Here is a 19,822-nt window from a genome sequence, read left to right on the forward strand (position 1 = left end):
GACTAGAACGAACAAAGCGATGTCAGTGATTAGGGGATTATTATTATCTCTTTGGATTATGGGTTCGAACATCACACATATACAAGTATAAAATACTATTTGTATTTACTCTAGATTAATAAAAAATTAACAAAAATCTAAAAGATATTTAGTTTAAAAGAATGAGAATATTAACAGTCTAATCTATTATCAAAATTAATAGGAACCTAAAAAAGATTTAAATTAAAAAATAAAAATGGATAATAATTAATTCAAAAGCATCAGATTTATAAAATTTTATTTTGCTGTTTTCATCGACCGTCGGAAAGATTAGATCAATTGAGTGAAGTATCTTATAGTAGCGACTGATTTTGATAATATAATTTGGAGGTTTTTTTTAAAAATTAGGAGGTTAAATTTATAAAAAAAATAAGGGTCTAAATTAAATTTTTAAAAGATCGAGATTTAATGAGATTTTCCTTAAAAAAATAAAATATAATTAAAATTATTAGTGACCAGGCCCTCTGATCTGTTAATGTCCACCCTTGTCTTATAGTGGAGAAAATGGAGGCAAGTCCCATTGACATAATGACAGCTTTTTTAATGTGTTTCAACATGTTGTGAGGTTCACAGTGTGAAATATATGACATTTGATTCACGTTTGAGCGTTTAATTTAAATTTAATTGGTAATATTTGACGCAGAAATTCAATTCAAGATTTTATTTATAAATGAAAATTTATATTTATACAATGAAAATATCATACAAGATATTATTAAAGTTGATAAAATCTAAAATTTCGAGTTATTAAAAATCATACAGGATTTATATTTAAGACAGGGTTGAATCGTTACACTCAATCTTACGATTTCTGAGTTTAATGCTAAGGTTGAAGTTTAGAAAATTTTAAAATTTGAGGTTTGTTATTTGTAGATTATGTCCCGTGACGGAGTTATGTGTAAAATGTAATGTGATAAGGGTTATGGTTCCCACAAACTTTTAGGTTTAATTAACTTTTAAGTCTTTCTTAGTTTAATTAAATCTTTACTTGTTAATGTTTCGGATCATCGCATGTTCAATTAAATACTAACCCTATTTTCTCAGGGATATTCTGCAATTAAGTGTGTTTGGGCGAGAATAGTAATAGGATAGGTGATCTCCTCGTGTTGTATTCTTTTGAATCTAGTGACCTCGGTGGTAAAGGAATTGTTCTTATTCTTTGAGGTCTCGGGTTCAAGCATTAGAAATGTTAGGAGTACGAGCGTTCAATGTAAAAAAATTGAGAGTTATCTTTGAATAGATACTGCATTGTACTTACCTCATACTAATAAAAAAATTCAGGGATGGATCGAAGGGGCAGATAAGACAGTCATCCTCCTGAAAATTTAAATTAACATATATTTTAGATTTTTTTTATATTTTTAACTAATAATATATTTTCATCGTCTAAAATTTTATAAATTCACTTCTTTAATATAAAATTATGTGTCGTTGACTTACATCCTCCATGATTCCGAGTGCAACGCAATATACATGTGGAAATGCAGTAGGTGAGCGACAATTCATGTCACCCACCGTATATAACTCCTAGTGTTTGATAGGACCGGTTGTGGGATTGGTAGAGCAACCATTTAAAACGTTGAAAAGGTTTTAGTATTGCACGTACTGTGGTTAATGGCTTTACACCATCATTCACCACCACCAACACACACATCCACTCTGTCTAGTGATTCAGATTAGGGCAACTATATCAAGGATTTCTAATATTGTATCAATCAAACCATTTTAACATTGTGATCTTGAATTCAAACATTATGTTTTAATTTCGGACTTAGACCTATATCTAGGGATGGGTATGAGATTTGGATCTAAATCAACCTTATAGGATCGAGTTATTATTTTAACTAGATCATGTCAGATTCATATTCAAATTTATGATGAAAATATATGACTCAATTCGAGATGATAGTATAATCGTCTCTTATATATAAATGATAATTGCAATAATATATCTATCTCTATATTGTTTTTCAATTATATCCTTATTTTATTTAATGAAATGAGAATTATATATATATATATATATATATATATATATATATATATATATATATATATATACACTCATGTCAGCTGGGTCGAGTTAGGTGTTTATTTTTACTTCAATGATTTATGTCAGATTTCATATCGGTTGACGAATGGAGGGGTAAAATATTCAAGTTTGAACCGGCCAAAAACTTGATTTGATCCATGCTCATCTCTATGTATACTGTGTTTAAATAGGTGGATCTAATTGTATGAAATTGTGTTATTTAATTGGACTAGCTTCTCAATTTTTATAAAATAAAATGTTTAAATTGTAATAAATTAAAATAAAGAACTATTTTTAATTTTCAGAAAGTAAAAAGGATGAATTTCATGATTAGTCCATGTATAAAGAAATTTATTATTGTTCTCACGATTAACACCGAGTCTTAATAATCTCAAATAAAATTCATGATCAGACGATGTTTAAAGAAGTTTGTAAATATTATTTTGTCAAACGTTTAACCGACAAATTTTAGGAAGGAAATGAGAAGGAACCTTCACGTAAATGTCAAACGTTTAACAACTTTGGCAAGTGAAAATTCAAAACTCCGACCAAATTAACCGACATTATTTTAGGTTAGATCCCTCTTAATTTTAATGCCAGATTAATTAAGTTTTGCTCCCTAATGTTTGGATTCAGTTGCTTTTCAGACTTCTTAATTTTGAAGTTAGGTGAATTAGATAATACTCTAATTTTGTCGTACAATTGCATTTTAGGCCCCTCTTAGTTTTGAAACTAGACAAATTAAGCCTTAACTGCCATTTTTCGGTTTAGATATTCCAGGTCTTTTAATTTTAAAATTAAACAAATCAGATCATAAACCCTCCAATTTAATTTTAAATTATGCCTTAACAATTAAACTATAACCATCATTTTATTTATATTTATCTTTTTTTAAATTTTATCCCTACAGATATATTATCTTCCAAGATTTGTCTAACGGAATCAAAAATTTGTTTGAAATTATTTTATATATAATTTTTCAAAAATTAACATCTAATTAATATGCAACAAGTAAGTTGGGTAGATAGGTAAGAGTTGAATATAAAGTAAAAATAGTTGTGTTTGGGAGGTGAGAAAATGTCAAAGGGCTATGACGAGTACGGGTTGACCGGTGTTTTTGCTTTCCCTTTACCCCCGTTTGAACAAGAAAACTCTTTCAAGTTGGTTAAATTTTTGTATGTATTTGCAAATGGTTTTTCTTCCCTTTAAAAAAAATATGGAAAAAATGTTTGGTAGGGTTTTGAAATTATATGAAAACACATAATTTTCAAATGTTATATAAAGAAAAATTCAAAAGTAAAAACAAGAGACCAGAAATTTCAAATATTTCAAGCACTGTCATGCAGCAAAATCATTTGGAATTCTTTGTTCCAAGTTGCCGGGAGAAAACAAAGTATATTTATTTAGAATGAACGCTTGATTTAAATTTTATAGATTTTAATCCGACCCAATTTTATAAGCTCGAATTCTTTTTGAGATTTGAGTTTAAATCGGGTCTAGTTTTAGAATGAGTTTATATTAAATTCAGGCTTAGGTACATTTTTTTAACTCAATCCCAATTAATACTATAATTATCGATTATATATTTTGAAATAATTATAATGATGCTAATATATTTATACTTTTTCTATTGGGCTTCTATTCTACTTACTAAAAATAATATATATATTTATATTAGGTTGGGTCAAATGTGAGTTTTCATCTTAGAAATCTGGTCGAGTTTCGAGCATAAATAAGTATGGACATAACATATGTTATTTAAAAGAGAAAATAACCTCATTGACCAAAAATGCTTTATAATATACGATTTTAACCAACTTTTTTTGGATTTGTCAAAATGACCAATTAAATCGCAATACGATCGATAATTCGCAATGCGATCGATAATTCGCAATGCGATCTCCGGTATCGCAAATCAATTTCCAGATTCGCAACGCGAACTTCGACTATCGCAATGCGAACTTCGACTATTGGAAACACTATTGGGAATGGTATTTAAGGCTTGGCTTTCCCACTTCCTTGTTGAGTGATAGAGAACAAGGGGGACTCTCGCGCGCCGCAGCCGCCGCCGTCTCGTCTCGGTCGGGTCGTGGTCGTGGTCGTGGTAATACGTGTCTTCGATACGTCCCCGCGAATACTATCTTTTTAGAGAAAATTCTTAAGAAACAAATGCAATACCACCAGTCGTTGCGATTTTGGACTATCGCAACGAATTTGGAATAAATCGCAACGCGAACTTCGACTATCACATTGTGATTTACATATTCGCATTGCGATAATCCAAGTTCGTAAGTTCGCATTGCGATAGTCGACTATCGCATTGCAATTTACATATTCGCATTGCGATAGTCCAAGTTCGTATTGCGATAGTCGAAGTTCGCATTGCGATAGTCGAAGTTCGCTGCGAATCTGGAAATTGATTTGCGATACCGGAGATCGCGTTGCGAATTATCGATCGCATTGCGATTTAGTTGGTCATTTTGGCAAATCCAAAAAAATGTTAAAATCGTATATTATAAAGCATTTTTGGTCAATGAGGTTATTTTCTCAACATTCATTTTAGCTTACCTGACCCTTTATTCCATATATAATGGGTAAGGGGAGGTAGAATAGTAGATTGCCCCAACGCCAACTTTCGTGGGAGACCTCCAAATTATAAAATACCCTCCGTGAGACTCGATCCCACAACTTCAAGGTTAAGAACATTGTAATCTACAAACTTTTACTCTAAAACTTTAAGCACAAATATTTAATAAACCCTTGCATATTTAAAATTTAATAATTTAGTTATTCCCGAGGTTGAATGTAATTTTAACAACTATGATATTGTTTCCGATTTAATAATCATATAAAATTTGTTGGTGGCAAATTTATAGTGGGAAAAAGACCAAACAAAAGCGTGTTCACGTTTTCATGGTTCCCCACGACTCGCATAAACTCTTACTCGGTTACACGGTGGTTAAGATCCCTACGCTTTACTTCACCTTGAAAGTCATATTTTCAAGGTGAAATTTATAATTTACGTTTTTAATGATATGTTTACTTTGTTATTGACGTTGTCATATTCAATGAAAAGGCCAAATCCAAGGGTTCTTTCAGTCAATTCAACTCCAAATAAAAAGTTAACTAGACCAGACAAATTCTTATGTTTTCATTATTACCATTATTAGGCAATAAGGTTCTCTATGTAATTATGTTGTAAAGTGTGGGTATAAAGTGGAATCCTTGTCTATAAATAAACCCGTGATTCATATCTTCACTTCAATCCGACTTGGTCTTCTTTAGATTTGCAGTTTAGCTAATGCCTTTTCAATTGCTTTAATTTCCTCTGTATTTTCCGGTTCAGTGAATCCATGCAGATCGGCGTCGGCTCGACTCTTCCGGCTCAGAACTTGAATGTCTTCCAGATCAGACGAGCAAGTTTCAAGAGCCATAAATCACCCCTGAATCCATCTTTTAAAAAGCCTGTTTCATGTGTTTCATCAGCGTCGTCTACTGAGTCGACTCGGGACCACCTTTCCAACCTCGAAAAGATCCTACAGAAAACAAACCAACCCGAAGCAGAAAAAGTCGTCGAAGCTTCCCGCAGTGCGTCGGTTGAAACCAAAGGTAAGGGTTTACTCGAAGGACTTAATTTGTCTAGGATTTGGCCTGAAATGAAAGCCGCCGAAGAGATGTCTCCGCGCCATTTGAATAGGCTTAAGAGACTTTTATCTAAAACCATGGAGTATTCTCCGAGGAACAGCCTCGGTTCTCGTTGGAGAGAATACCACGGTTGCAATGATTGGTCCGGTTTACTGGATCCGCTCGACGAGAATCTCCGGCGAGAAGTCGTTAGATACGGTGAATTCGTTCAAGCAGCTTACCACAGTTTTCATTCGAACCCCGCTATGTCGACCGAGGAGGCTCCGTTGCCGAGGCACGTGGCGTTACCCGATAGGTGTTACAAGGTGACAAAGAGTCTTTATGCAACTTCGTCGGTCGGGTTACCTAAATGGGTCGACGATGTGGCTCCGGATCTCGGGTGGATAACCCAAAGGTCTAGTTGGATCGGATACGTGGCGGTTTGCGATGATAAAAGTGAGATTCACCGCATGGGGAGGAGGGATATTGTTATTGCTTTACGTGGAACCGCTACGTGCCTTGAATGGGCCGAAAATTTCAGAGCCCAACTTGTTCAAATCCCTGGATCTAATGACCCGACCCAAAGGGTTGAATGTGGATTCTTGAGCTTGCATAAAACACGCGGTGCTCACGTGCAAAGCATGGCTGAATCAGTGGTCGAAGAAGTGAAAAGGTTGATGGAGAAGTACAAAGGTGAGAACCTTAGCATTACAATCACGGGACATAGTCTTGGCGCTGCGTTATCACTTTTAGTTGCTGATGAAATAAGTTCATGCGCGCCCGACGTGCCACCAGTCGCGGTGTTTTCTTTCGGAGGACCTAAAGTCGGTAACAAAGGATTCGTTGATAGACTTAACGAGAAAAACATTAAAGTGCTGAGAATCGTTAACAATCAGGATCTAATCACTAAGGTTCCCGCCCTTCCAAACGTACGCATAAGTGACAGATCCAAGCAACAAGAAGAAGATAATCTTTGGACGTACTCTCACGCCGGAACAGAATTGAAACTCCACACAAAAGTGTCACCTTATCTAAAATCGAACGCTGACATGGCATGTTGTCATGATCTAGAGGCTTATCTACATTTAGTGGACGGATTCTTATCGTCGAATTGTCCGTTCAGGTCCAATGCCAAGAGAAGCTTAGCGAGATTGCTTCATGATCAAAGATCGAATATGAAACAATTATATACACACAAAGCCTTGAGCTTGAACCTTGATAGGGACAGACTTAGCTTCCCTATGGCTAGTTGTTTGCCTAGTCCATCTCAATAATGAGCTAAGCTTATTAATGAAAAAAATTTCACAGACACACATATTCTTTATTTAGATTTTAGTATCAAATTCCATAATAATTCCGAAGGTGTATATAAAATGTCCTCTTGAGGAATAATCTTTTGGAAAAAAAATATTAATTGGGCATTGAACTTCGATTATGTTTTTAAAAGTTGAAATTTTGAGCGTTCGCATGTAAATTCTTATTTTAATTTTCATTATGTTTAAGTCTTATTCTAAACAAGCTAGAGAGGAAGTTGGTGCGGCTCCCAGCAAGGAGAACGCAGCAAATGAACCTGATGAGAAACATGAAAATAAGGATGTTCTTCGATCGTACCTAATCATTTATCGCAATACTTTTGTTAATGATACTCAATAGTTTAGCAGTGCATAGCTTGTGTTTAAACTATAACTTTTACTAGATAATCATTGTTAGATGAACTTATGTTGCGTGCTGACACATCGGGTAAGTTTCATCTTCCTCCTTGTCGTTAAAATGATCAAAATGATTCACTTCGTTTGGATTGATGATAAGTCTGGCTTGATATCAAAATCTTCTTACTTTCAATGTGTATTTTTTTTAATTAAAATCTATTAACACCGCATTATTCTTGATATATGCTAATACTAGAGATGATCACAGGACAAGACAGATCGGACTTTCTATCATTTCGATCCTAAACTAAAAATGAGTAATCTCCAGCCGATCAAATCTTAAACCCAGTCGATGTTTTTTATCCTAAATCTAGCCTGTCTTCTTCATTCATAAAACACGGCTTACTTCAAACTCAAAATTTTTAAAACAAAAACTGACCTTATGTTATGATTGAATCGAAACTCGTGAAATTTAAGCAATTTTATCATTCTTAGTTTAGTCTACTGAACAAACAAATGAAAGACAGTCATGATTCATACACCACAAACAAACCAGATCAAGAAATAATTACAAGAAAAGCTTTGCTTATTCAGATAAGGGGAATAATGGATTTAAAATATTCTTATTTTTAACAAAATGTATTCATAAAATAAAGTTAAAAGAATAGAAATTTAGGAGAGTATTAAAGTAAAACACAAATATTAAAAGCACGTTGAACCACTTGACCTATCGAGTGACATAAAAGAGGACTAGTTCTTTCTTTGGCTACATGCAACGACACAAAAGGACAACTATCATCACATGGACCCACTAAAACTAATTCTTATTTTAGGAAGAGCAACAACCAGAGTTCTGGTTCACGGGCTGTCCTTTGAGCTGCACCGATGGAGGTCGCGCGGCGTTCACGCCTGGTTGGCTTGCCATCCTGCTTATACAATCATTAAACAAATATTAACCCTCACTTACAAAAATGAATATATCTTACACCAATATAAGTAAATTATATCTAGTGTATATGTTATTGTGCACTGACAGTAGAGTTTATTTAAATCAATCAACAAGCAAGCTAAAAATCTACCACATGTAACATCTATTTATTTTTGGGTAAACTACAAATTCCGTCCCTTAACTTTAGTCATATTCCTGTTTTGGTCACTAAACTTAAAAAAAATTCAATTTGATCACTCAACCTTGGCATTGCTCGATTTCAGACATCCGCCATTAATTATTTAACGGTGGTATGATATGACAGGCATCTATCTTTTAAAAATTATGAAAAAGCCCCAAAACTTTTTTCTAAATTTGTGAAGTTGGAGGAGACGCCAAAGAGCAGCAGTGTCGACGACGGTGTGAGACGGGTATGAAACAATAAGAGCTTTAAAGTTGTTGGAAAGATAATGAAATGGAAAAAATGAGAAATGCGGGAAAAAATTAAGTGGCTTCCACATCAGCAAAAAAAAGGTCATGTCACCATGTTTCTAATTTAACGCTTGAGTGACAAAAATGAAATGGAAAAAAAAAAAGAGAAATGCGGGAAAAAATTAAGTGGCTTCCACATCATCCAAAAAAAAGGTCATGTCACCATGTTGTTTCTAATTTAACGCCTGAGTGACAAAAGATGGAGCACTACGAAAGTTGAGTGATCAAATTGAAAAAAGTTAAAGTTTAGTGACCAAAACAAGAATAGGATCAAAATAGAGTGAAAAAAAGGTGTAGTTTACCCTTATTTTCTTAATACCGATTTCTAACTCAACCATCAACATACATGATAATTGTATATGTGCGTGTGTCACTTCATCAAGAAATGCGGAAGACATCAGTTAGAGGTACCTATTCTTGATTGCAGCAGCCATGGCCATGAAAGTCTCTTCTACATTAGTGGCATCCTTTGCACTCGTTTCCAAGAAAGGAATCCCAATTTCATCTGCAAAAGCCTGTACACAGGAAAAAATGAGTGAAGAAAAAGCTTTGAATTTTTTTCGATACCTAAAAAAAATAAATAAATTTGCAACACTTTCGTATGTGCAATCTAGTTACTTTAGCTGTCTCGTATGACACAACTTTGTTTGCTGTCAGGTCACACTTGTTCCCAACTAACAGTTTGTTCACATTATCACTAGCATAGCGGTCAATTTCATTTAACCATTGCTTGACATTGTTGAAACTTTCTTGGTCCGTCACGTCATAAACAACCTTCCAAGATAGCAAGCAGCACACAGTTTAATCCTGAATAAAGAAACAAGGGCAGAAAACATAGACAAAAAGATAGATAATGGCTTACAACGATTCCGTGAGCACCACGGTAATAGCTACTAGTGATTGTTCTAAAGCGCTCTTGGCCTGCAGTGTCCCACTGCATATCCAGAGACAAGCATGAAAAGGAAATCAACAATTAAAAATTATCAAAAGAAAAGAAACGGATTTTGAATATATAAATGGTATCATATAGTCTAAATGAAAGGAAAGAGAAAAGATAAGGATTTAACTCCTAAACAAAGAATTCCATAGACTAGAACTGGGAGAATGAATGCAAGACAGTTAAAGCAGACCAAAACTATGCGTGCAACAGATCACAGTGAGCATTCCAAATCAATAACTTTGGTAAGTCAAAACTCATCAAAGAAAGAAGAGAAAAGATTAGTGACGTACAATTTGGAGTTTGATGGTTTTTCCATCCTGTTCCACAGTACGGATTTTCTGCGTTTTGAAACACAGATCAGAATTCAGTTACTACTAGTATGTTTCAAACAAGCAAACCAATAGATAAAAAGTATTGAGACGATACTCACGAAGTCAACACCAATGGTACTGATGTAACTTTCCAGATATGAATCATCCTGGTCTCCAAAAGTTAAAGAAAAATGAGTTTGGAAGGATTAATCTTGGTTGAAAAATGAGAAGATAAAAAATCACAAAGCTAAGATCTAAAAAGATTAAAATCAAAGATGGACCAAGAACTTACAGCAAACCTCAAAAGTAGACATGATTTGCCAACACCAGAATCTCCAATAAGCAAAAGCTTAAACAAATAATCACTGCCAATAAGACAAACAAACCAAATTCAGGAGATGTATATCAACTGAAACCTCAAAATCAAAATCTCAATGTAGATCAATTGAAAACACATAAAGCAACCAAGCTCCTTGTTAGGACTTGAAAATATCAACAGTCAATCAATACTCATTTGATTATTTCCATCTTTAAGCATAAATTTCTTTTATACATATTAAAATTCTCCATTAACTGTTAACTAGCTTAAGAAACAACTTCTATAAAATCACAAATTTTAGCTACAATTATCATTCCATCACCAACTTTTATAGCTATAAAATCAATAAACAGATCTGAAAAAGAAATCAATCGGATCCAAATCACAAAGAAGTCAATCATCAAGATAACGAAAGAACGAAGAAATTATAGAGTAAGAAAGGAGATCCATAAAAAATAAACTAAAAACTAATTTAACTTGAATTCAAAGGAAATTAAAAATTTAAAGGTTTTCTTCCTAAGATTCGGAAAAGAAAAAGAAATAAATATGAACTTACTATTCGGAATTCATGATGACGCCGGGTTAAAAATAAACTGAAACCGCGAGCTGTCGGTTAAGATGAAGAAGGTGACGAGTAATTGGGCGCTTACGGTGAGATTTACCGATGATTTGAGATTGTAGCCGGAGAAAGATAGAGGGAGGGAGTTTTGTTACCGCGAGATGGAAGGACAATTCGAAGAAGCAAAAGCTACGTGTTGGTTTGTTGTTGTCATAAATAAAAGAGCCAAAATTGTTGGAATTTTATTTTATTTTTTATTTAATGGTAAACTGTACTAATAGTCACTCAACTGTTAAATAAATTTCACTTTAGTCATCTTACCTTTAAAACATGTATTATAATCACTAAACTTTTAATTTATTTCATTAAGACCACTGTCATTAGCTTCCACTAAAAAAAAGCTTACTTAAAAACCCTAAAAATTACTAAGTTTTTTCTTCTATATTGATAATCATACGATATTTTTGTCGTACTTTTTGTTGATGTTTTTTTAGGCTTAAATATACAATATGTGTCCAATATATGTCTATTTTTTTAGTTTAGTGCCTAACATTTCATTCCGTTACTCAAAACGAGTCAACCCGTGATAGACAATTAGTTTTCTCCATTAAGTGATAAGTGTCACAATCTGATAATTTTAAAAAATTTATATAAAATTAAAAAAACAAAATTATATATATTTTTAAAAAAGAACACATAAATTTCGAAAGAACCCAAAAACTTTAAAAACTTTCATTTCAACCTCTAAATCCATGTCGATCGTCACCCTTTTTAGTCGAAGAAGCTCCACCCGACCTCACATCCCCCTGACGACCAAACCATGAAATCATTATTAATCAACAGTTGATTGATAGTGAATCGATGTTTTATACCCCGCGAACCCTAGGATAAAAATCGCAATCCCAAGCGATTTCGATGACCAATAGACGACAGCTACGACGACTTATAACTAGGATGATGACAAGGGTATGTCGGTGGCGGTGGTCGTGGCTAGAAAGGGCAACGACGGGGAGTTAGTGTTAGAATTTTAGGGATTTTGAGGCTTTTTTGTAATTTAAAAGAAATAAAGTTTTTTATATAAATATAATAATAATTTTAATATTTTTTAAAAATAAATTTCAAAATTACGAGATTGTGACACGTTTCACTTAATAGATAAAAATAGCAGTCCGTCATGACTTGACCCATTTTGAGTAACGGAATAAAACGTTAGACACCAAATTAGAACAAAATAAATATTAAACACTAAATTAAAAAAGAGAGCATAAATTAATCACTTTTTGTATATTTAAGCCTTTTTATTACTGTTTATAAACATAACTATCGATAACAATGGATAATAAACAACAATAAAAATAAGTAAAGAAAAAATGAAATTTAATCATTTTATCCTTGACGAGTTTTCGATGAACAAAATAATCGGTCAAATTTCAAAAATGATAAAATTTTATTTGACTATAAAATTAACATATTTCAATTTCAAACAAATTTTTCGTTAGATAGTGATAAATTAAAAAGATTTAACTTTTAATTTCAATTAAAATTTAAAGGATATTTGAAAGTTTTTTTTGACGAGTTTGGATAAAAAAAATAGAAAGAAGAGGGAAAGCCAGTTTCTTGTCGACGGAAGAAACCATCAAACAACTGTAGAAACAATGACAAAAAAGAGCGACACATACTAATTTGAAATAATTTTTAATGATTTTCTAATAATATAGATAGCAAGAAAAATAAATTAAAATTTTAAAATTTAGCGATCAAAATGAAAGCATCCTAAATAATCATTAATATTTTATCCGTTGTTAAACGTAAATTGTGATGGGAAAATGATGTGTGACGTAGCAAAGGTAATCAAAGGAATCCACATGGTTAGTGCAATCATGTATTGTTAAATTATAAGTTTGGGGTATTTTTTCTCTCTCGAAATTTTCTAAGAAAAAAAAATTCATTCTATAATAAAATTATTTTTAAGTTGATGTATTTTAAATTTAATAGTTGAAGTTTAGTTATTGATTGTTAGAAGTGAAACATGATTTTTACTCATATGTCTAGGGTTGTAAATAAGACGAGATTGACTCGATCAATGTTCGATAAATACTCGGATCGAATGGACTCGATTCGAGCTAGAGCTCGACTCGAGTTCTTAACGAGCCTAAACGAGCTACTCGATATTCGACTCGAAAAGCTCGTGAGCAGCTCGAAAATATAATCTATTAAAATTTTATTTTTTTAGAAATAAATTATTAATAATATTTATGTATTGATTTTTTAATAAAAAAATACAGTAAGATTTCTTGTATTTAAGGTTCATGTTCGAGTTTGAGTTTGAGGCTTCAATCGAGTTAAGTTTAATATATTTTTTCATTTCAAGCTTTTTAGAGCTGCTCACGAGCTTCAGTTTAGGATTTCGAGTTCGAGTCGAGCTTGAAAATTTTAAGCTCACGAGTTTTTGAGTCGAGTCGAGCTTTGTTTTAAAATTTTCAAGTCGAGTCGAGCTCAACAATACTCAAACTCGATTCGGCTCGTTTATACCCCTACATATGTCGGCAGCCCACTTAGAAACTAAAATGGAGGCAGTAGCTATTTGCATGGCAACAAAGCTCCATGAGATTAAGCAAAGCAAAACGTGGCAACATTTTGAAGTAGTAACTAGATCTTTCTAGTATGGTGGCAAACAAGTGAAAAGTTTCACCAAAGGCAAGCAGGTATTTGCGGGAAGAAAGTAGCAGCAACTATAGGGGTAAATTAGTCGGTTTACTAACATTATATATGTGTGTGTTTAGTTTAGTTTATGAATACACGAGTGAAAAAAAAAAATTAGAGAGATACAGAGTGAAGCTTAAAAAAACTTTTGATAGCGGGTTTGTGTTTATAAACTAGTCATAGTAAGTGTTGTGTTCGTATTTGTATTTGTATTTTGGTTCGCATTAATAATAATGTGAGTTATAAAAATTACTGAGCACCCATCTACACTTCCAACAAGTGGTATCTAGAGCTTGGTGGAGAAGATGACCAACATTATTCAGCACAAATCCTGAAATTGACAAAGACGAATTATGTAAATTTGAGTATTCAAATAAAGACATTACTTGATTCCCAAGATTGTTGGGATATTGTCGAAGAAGGTTACGCCGAGCTCGAAAATGTAGCAGCATAGCAGCCTTATCAAATGAAGAGAAAAGGATACTAAAGGAATCCCGAAAAAAGGATAAAAAACGTTATTCTTCATTTTTCAAATAGTAGATGGATCTATATTTGAAAAAAATTTCGATGCAAAGACGCAAAACAAGCTTGAGATATTTTTGTAAAATCTCTCTAAGGTGTTGAAAAAGTAAAAAAAAGTACGTTTACAATCTCTTAGAGCTGTGTTTGAAATATTAAAAATGAAAAATACAGAAAGTATTGACGATTATATTAGCCGTGTAAAAACAGTAGTAAATGAAATGAAGAGGAATGGTGAATCACTCGATGAAGCCAGAGTGATAGAAAAGATTTTACGACCGTTAAGACGCAAATTTGGTTATATGGTTATAGCAATCGAAGAATCAAAAGATTTATCTCAAATTTTGATCGATGAGCTTATGGGTTCACTCTAACCCCATGAGCATAAAATGAAGCAAAATGAAGATAAATTTAAAGCAAGCTTTTCAAAGCAAGATGAATGTTAATGAATGAGAAGCTAGCAACAGCTACACAAGAGCTCGAGGAAATCGTTGTGTCGTGAAAGAAATAGAGGTGGAAGAAGAACACGAGGACGTGGAGGTCGATCATATGACATCACTCAAACAATTGAAAATTACCAAACATTTGGTTGTGGACAAGGATTTAGAGACTGAGGTCGAGACAAATATCAACAAGGAAATAAATCACAGATACAATGTTATAATTGTAAAAAATATGATCAATGTAATTACGAGTATCGGTCAGTTCCTAAACATGAAGAAATAAATAAAGCAGCAGAAGCTGAAGAAGAAAAAAATTGAAAAATCTCATGTATTCCTCACTTGCAAATGAAATGAAAAGTTTAAGAAAAATATTTGGTATCTTGATAATTGTGCTAGTAACCACATGTGTGGTCGAAATGACATATTCGTGAAGTTAGACGATACAATCCATGGACGAGTAACATTTGGTGACGACTCGCACGCAAAAGTCAGAGGCAAATGAGAAGTCATGATAATTTAGAGAAATGACGAAAAGAAATACATCTCAGATGTATATTATGTATCTGCTTTGAAAAACAATATCATTAGTCTTGGACGGCTTCCGGAAAAAAAGATATGAAGTGGAAATGAATAATTGTTCTCTTGCCATAAGAAATAAAAAAGTATAATTAATTGTCAAAGTCGATATGACTCAAAATATTCTCTTTACCATGTCGAGTTAGGTGAAATTAGATGTATAAAGACTGCAATTAAAGATGACTTGTGGTTGTGTTTGTCTTGTTCCTCGGTATGCTATACTTGGGTAGTGGGACTTGCTGCGTGGTGAAGATGAATGAGACATTTGTTATAAGTTTAGATTATGGACACATTCATTTTCTATGCACTATTTTCGTAAGTGCGCTAAAAGTTGAAGGTTGAACTCTGCCATTAAAAGAAAGAATATTGCAGCCAGTGGGTACTATTTACTAACTAACATCTTCTGCAATCTGATTCGTAGGTACTATTAAGTAACCAACATCTTCCGATTCTGAGGCTTAAAGGTTATAAAAATGTACGGAAATTGACGATGACTTCCTGTGATTATTTTAAGTTTGTTTTACAAACCACATCTGGCTTGAAGGAGTCTTTTGACTAAACCTCAATTCAGACCCATGTGCCTTCTATGGAATCAACCGAGACAGAAGGAAAAATGTTCAAACTGAACCAAAAAGCCGAATGTTATGTAGAAGAAGGAAGGTCCCACCGGGAGTCGAACCCAGGTCGCTGGATTCAAAGTCCAGAGTGCTAACCACTACACCATGGAACCCTTAGCCGAAGTCGATTATTAATATTTTTAAATTTTATTATGGGAAAACACTGAGGTAGACAAGTCTGTTTCCTTTTATGAATTATTGTAGTGCGTTAGGTACACCATCAAAATCAGCCTTGATCAAACATTTCGGATAATTCGAATATCAAACCTATCAAATAAGAACTTATTCAGGTCCAAATTATCTATATAAATGCCATCACAATTAGTGAGGAAGTAACCTGTTCCATTCACAAGCTTTCCCAAAATGGCAAGCCACAGTGATGGCTTTGTTGTTATCCCTAAAGTATCTATATAAATACTACACGAAGGAGAAAAGGAAGAAGATTCAGGTTAGCTAGTTGTAAAGATACACTTGCGAGAGCGTTGTTGGAGCAACCTATAATTTGTGGTCGTCTTAGGAAAATGGAGCAAAACGATGGAGAATTGGAGATTGTGTCCAATGATTCCGCCTTAAGACTCGTCAAGGAAACAATTTAAATGAATCTTTCGGTGTTTATCGATTTGAAGCAAAGGGAAAAGGCCGAAGCTCAGCTTGTTTCTTGGAAAGACATTGATGAATAGAATCCGCAGTTCTCCTCACTGTTCTATGTTCAGGTAAATTAACACTGACGTTAACAGTTACCAAGTTCGAATGATGATGCTCACTTTCGTATCTGTTTGAACTCTCGGGACAATTGATTGTCGACCGTCGTATCTAACAATGTTTAACAGGTAACTCATTTTGAATGCAGAGAACTCGATTGGGGTTAGTTGCAGCATTCTCCTAGTAGACCTTTTGTTTTGGACAATGTTCCTCAAGACATGGACATACATTCACAACAATGATGTCGACAAGAACAAAGATCTTCAAGATCAATGCCAGAAGTAAGAATCTGGATATCGAATGGTGCAGTCAAGTCGTGTTACTGTGTCGAGGAAGCCAATAGTGATCGTGGAAGTGAAATTGATGCCTAGTTTTGTCTGTTATCAAACGAATCGTTTGAGGTTGTTAAGGTAAAAATGCGTTTTATTGTGTTACATCAACAATCTTTAACAAAAATGACTAAATAATATATTTTTTAAGTTTAATAAAAATGTATAAAAATATTAATCCTGTAATTTATTTATTTATATTTTTATATGGATGAGCTTTTGAGTAAAATGTAAAATGAAAGTTACTTTTTTATCGTGCTACTTCGCCAATGCTTTCACTTCGCTGTCGGTCCGTTTCGGTAAATTCCAAAAAATGGTTGTTTATATATTTTTTTCACTCTCGTTTTTGGTGTAATTTCGTGTTTTATGCTTCCTTGGTTGACCTTTAAGTTATATTTCAGCTGCTAAATTTTCCGAGGATGAGGAGGAAAGGGAGTTGGTTCCTTCGGTTAAGAGAATTCGAAATTATTGTACAAAGGTATTTTTGAGCTTATTTTGCACAAAAGATCTGTATATTTACTCCATGGAACTGTAATATTGTAGTATTTTTTAGATCGATCTGAATGTATTTTCAGTTTATGATGACAATTGTAGACCTTTGATTTGGAAATGCCATCAAGCAAATATGCTTTTAGTAATAATTGTTCATTTTAGAGTGATAGTCTTCAAAGACTAACTGAACAAAATAAAAATTTCAGGTAAGTTGTCATTTAACTGATGATATCAGCAGAATGAGTAGTCCTTTGGTCTTGGTAGAAAACACTCGGATGAACTCCTGTTTGTTAGCCGAATCTAGTACTGGACAATTAAGCCGTGAAGTGGAGGGCATTGAAAATGTAGAAAGCAAGGTGAAAGTGCCAGACTATATGCTAGGAAATGCCAGTAAAGAATTTGTTGCTAGTGAGTCAATTGTAGAACCAATCTTTCTAACTGTAGAACCAGTTTATGAGATCGAAACAAGGCTGTTAAACTCAATGGTATAAACTCTATGGAGTTTGCTGAGAACAGCAATATGTCAGGTGGAAAATTTCATATGGATTTTACCGTTACATATTTTAGAATTGCAGACGATGAAGTGGCTATGGAAGACAGTAAGAAAGGGGAGAAATTTGATTTGGCAAGTAGAAGACAAGAAGTGGAAGATCTTTCTCCTTCATTTAACATCAACCTTTCTGATATACCGCCTGAAATAGATTTGAATAAGATGCCATCCCTAGGTGAGGAATGTGAGATAATACCAGCAGCAGCTAGGGTTATGCATTCTGTTACGGAAGAGCAGTTGACAGAACCTTCTACAAAAGCAAAGGTGAACCAGAGGCATGTTGTGCCTCCAGTATTGCAGACCCTGAACAAGCCTTTAGGGAGTACCGATGTTGTCAGTACTTACAAAAGGAGGCATGGTGTAAAAGATAATTTACCATCCCGGGCTGCACAGAAATCAAAAGGATATAAATGTTAAAGAGAGAAGGGGTAACTCTACATCTTTTTCTTTTCAGGTAAGCTCACTTCGCCATTTGTAACTTTCTGTCTCATGTTTGATGTTCAATTGTTTTCATTTTTGCAAGTGGTGTCTATTCAATGAGCCTGAGTTTGCTGCTGTGCATAATTTTAATTATAACTTAAATATTGATCTTGCTTGCTTTAGGATCAGGCAAAGCCAATTACCCAACTTTGATTCTTATATTGTAGAAGAGGAAGAAGGTTCAGGTATCATAGCTTCAATTTTCTTGCTTGCGTATCACATCACAGTTGTTCTGCTTATAATTAAGATGATTTATTAACTGGCTAAGGTGAAACTTTAATTGGCAGGTGGTTATGGCACTGTGTATAGAGCTCGAAGGAAGAATGATGGAGCTTTAGTTGCCCTTAAATGTAAGAAGCAAATTCATACATGTGATTGCATTGCTGTGCCGCAATGAGGACTCTTATTGTATTACACGTATGGTTCATTCCCCTGATGTTATATCACTTATTTATCTCATTGCAGGTCCTCATGCCAATGCTCATAAGATCTATGTTAACAATGAGCTGAAAATGCTGGAGCGTCTTGGGTATGCATTTAGAAAATGTTTGTTTCACTTTAAACAAAACCTTGTTTATAAAAGCGAAGCAGTTTTTCTTAAGCTCTCCTTCCTCCTCCCCCAATCTTCCATATTTTCTTTGTCAATTTCAGGGGCAGAAACTTATAATACGATATGAAGGATGTGTTAGGAGTGAGAATTCTGATTGCTTTGTTCTGCAGTATGTTGAGCATGATAGACCTGAGGTAATTATTAGATTCTTGGAAGCCATAGTTTGTTTTTTCTTCTGCTTGATGTTGACTTGTTTCATTTAGCAGGTGTTGAAAAAAGAAATCGATGTTTTTCAGTTAAAGTGGTATGCTTTTTGCCTGTTCAAAGCTCTTGCAAATCTTCATAGACAGGTATATGATTTTCTAGATGTGATGCATCTATAAAAAAAAATTGCATGTTCGTAATGTCTCTTTATGCATCTGCAGAGAATAGTTCATAGAGATGTGAAACTAGGAAACTTTCTTTTCTCTCGTAAGACCAACAAAGGTTATCTTATTGATTTCAATCTTGCCATGGTAAGTATAGCTATGTGACAACCTTCCATTATTCTGTGATTGGCCGTTACAATGTTTTCCCTCCAATATTTTTGTGCTCCAATTGGAGGATCATTATTTTTGTTCTTCTGTTTTGACAGGAAATGCATCAAAAGTACAGGAGTACAGGTTAGTTCCTCTTTCTGGAGCTTGAAATTTAGAATTTTATTACTTCCTTACTGTAGGAAATGAAGAGAAACAACTACATATCTTTGTTTTCTTGTCTGTCCTCTATATCCATCAGAATTGAAAAAGAGAGTTATAAGCTGGCTGTTAACTACTTGTTGCAGCCCTCCTATCATCCGAATAACTGATCTACTGTGTGTTCAAATGTTTAGTTTGTTGTTTGTTCTGTTACAATCAAATGGTCTTGCTGTCCCTTGTGTATTATTTTGTTTTCAGAGTTCCCTTTTCTGGCTACCATGGTACCTCCTG

General features: G+C 33.8%; 3 protein-coding genes, 1 long non-coding RNA gene and 1 other non-coding gene across 5 annotated transcripts; 3 read left to right on the forward strand and 2 right to left on the reverse strand.

Moving 5' to 3' along the window:
- Positions 1-5,315: 5,315 nt before the first annotated feature.
- LOC120162509 (phospholipase A1-Ibeta2, chloroplastic-like) lies at positions 5,316-7,006 on the forward strand. Its single transcript, XM_039172654.1, has one exon. It carries the CDS (start codon positions 5,425-5,427, stop codon positions 6,967-6,969), a length of 1,545 nt encoding a protein of 514 aa, XP_039028585.1. The 5' UTR covers positions 5,316-5,424; the 3' UTR covers positions 6,970-7,006.
- A 1,042-nt stretch (positions 7,007-8,048) lies between these two features.
- Positions 8,049-11,120, reverse strand: LOC120162293 (GTP-binding protein YPTM2-like). Its single transcript, XM_039172464.1, has 8 exons — positions 10,891-11,120; positions 10,308-10,380; positions 10,135-10,182; positions 9,995-10,042; positions 9,627-9,698; positions 9,383-9,538; positions 9,176-9,279; positions 8,049-8,270 (listed from the first exon to the last, which is right to left on the reverse strand). Exons 1-8 carry the CDS (start codon positions 10,902-10,904, stop codon positions 8,174-8,176), a joined length of 612 nt encoding a protein of 203 aa, XP_039028395.1. The 5' UTR covers positions 10,905-11,120; the 3' UTR covers positions 8,049-8,173.
- A 4,672-nt stretch (positions 11,121-15,792) lies between these two features.
- On the reverse strand, positions 15,793-15,864 carry TRNAQ-UUG. Its single transcript has one exon. It is a non-coding gene; the product is annotated as a tRNA-Gln (tRNA).
- A 1,312-nt stretch (positions 15,865-17,176) lies between these two features.
- On the forward strand, positions 17,177-18,241 carry LOC120162360. The gene is made up of 2 exons (XM_039172522.1): positions 17,177-17,260; positions 17,481-18,241. The coding sequence occupies exon 2, from the start codon at positions 17,771-17,773 to the stop codon at positions 18,239-18,241; it is 471 nt and encodes a 156-aa protein (XP_039028453.1). The 5' UTR covers positions 17,177-17,260; positions 17,481-17,770.
- Positions 18,242-18,432: 191 nt separating this feature from the next.
- On the forward strand, positions 18,433-19,548 carry LOC120162305. Its single transcript, XR_005519540.1, has 7 exons — positions 18,433-18,489; positions 18,592-18,654; positions 18,770-18,833; positions 18,956-19,048; positions 19,121-19,204; positions 19,280-19,369; positions 19,489-19,548. It is a non-coding gene; the product is annotated as an uncharacterized LOC120162305 (long non-coding RNA).
- The last annotated feature ends 274 nt before the right edge of the window (positions 19,549-19,822 follow it).

This window comes from Hibiscus syriacus, unplaced genomic scaffold, assembly GCF_006381635.1.
Source record: "Hibiscus syriacus cultivar Baekdansim isolate YM2019G1 unplaced genomic scaffold, ASM638163v2 tig00002890_pilon, whole genome shotgun sequence".
Lineage (NCBI taxonomy): Eukaryota > Viridiplantae > Streptophyta > Magnoliopsida > Malvales > Malvaceae > Hibiscus > Hibiscus syriacus.

What these genes read in the sequence shown, in the direction of transcription:
- LOC120162509 (XM_039172654.1), top strand. Translation starts at nt 5,425, where the DNA reads ATGCAGATCGGCGTCGGCTCGACTCTTCCGGCTCAGAACTTGAATGTC.
- LOC120162293 (XM_039172464.1), bottom strand. An exon ending in GTCTACTTTTGAGGTTTGCT is followed by an intron (nt 10,183 to 10,307) that starts GTAAGTTCTTGG and finishes TTTGGAGACCAG; the next exon opens with GATGATTCATATCTGGAAAG. An exon ending in TGTCATACGAGACAGCTAAA is followed by an intron (nt 9,280 to 9,382) that starts GTAACTAGATTG and finishes TCCTGTGTACAG; the next exon opens with GCTTTTGCAGATGAAATTGG.
- LOC120162360 (XM_039172522.1), top strand. Translation starts at nt 17,771, where the DNA reads ATGGAGTTTGCTGAGAACAGCAATATGTCAGGTGGAAAATTTCATATG.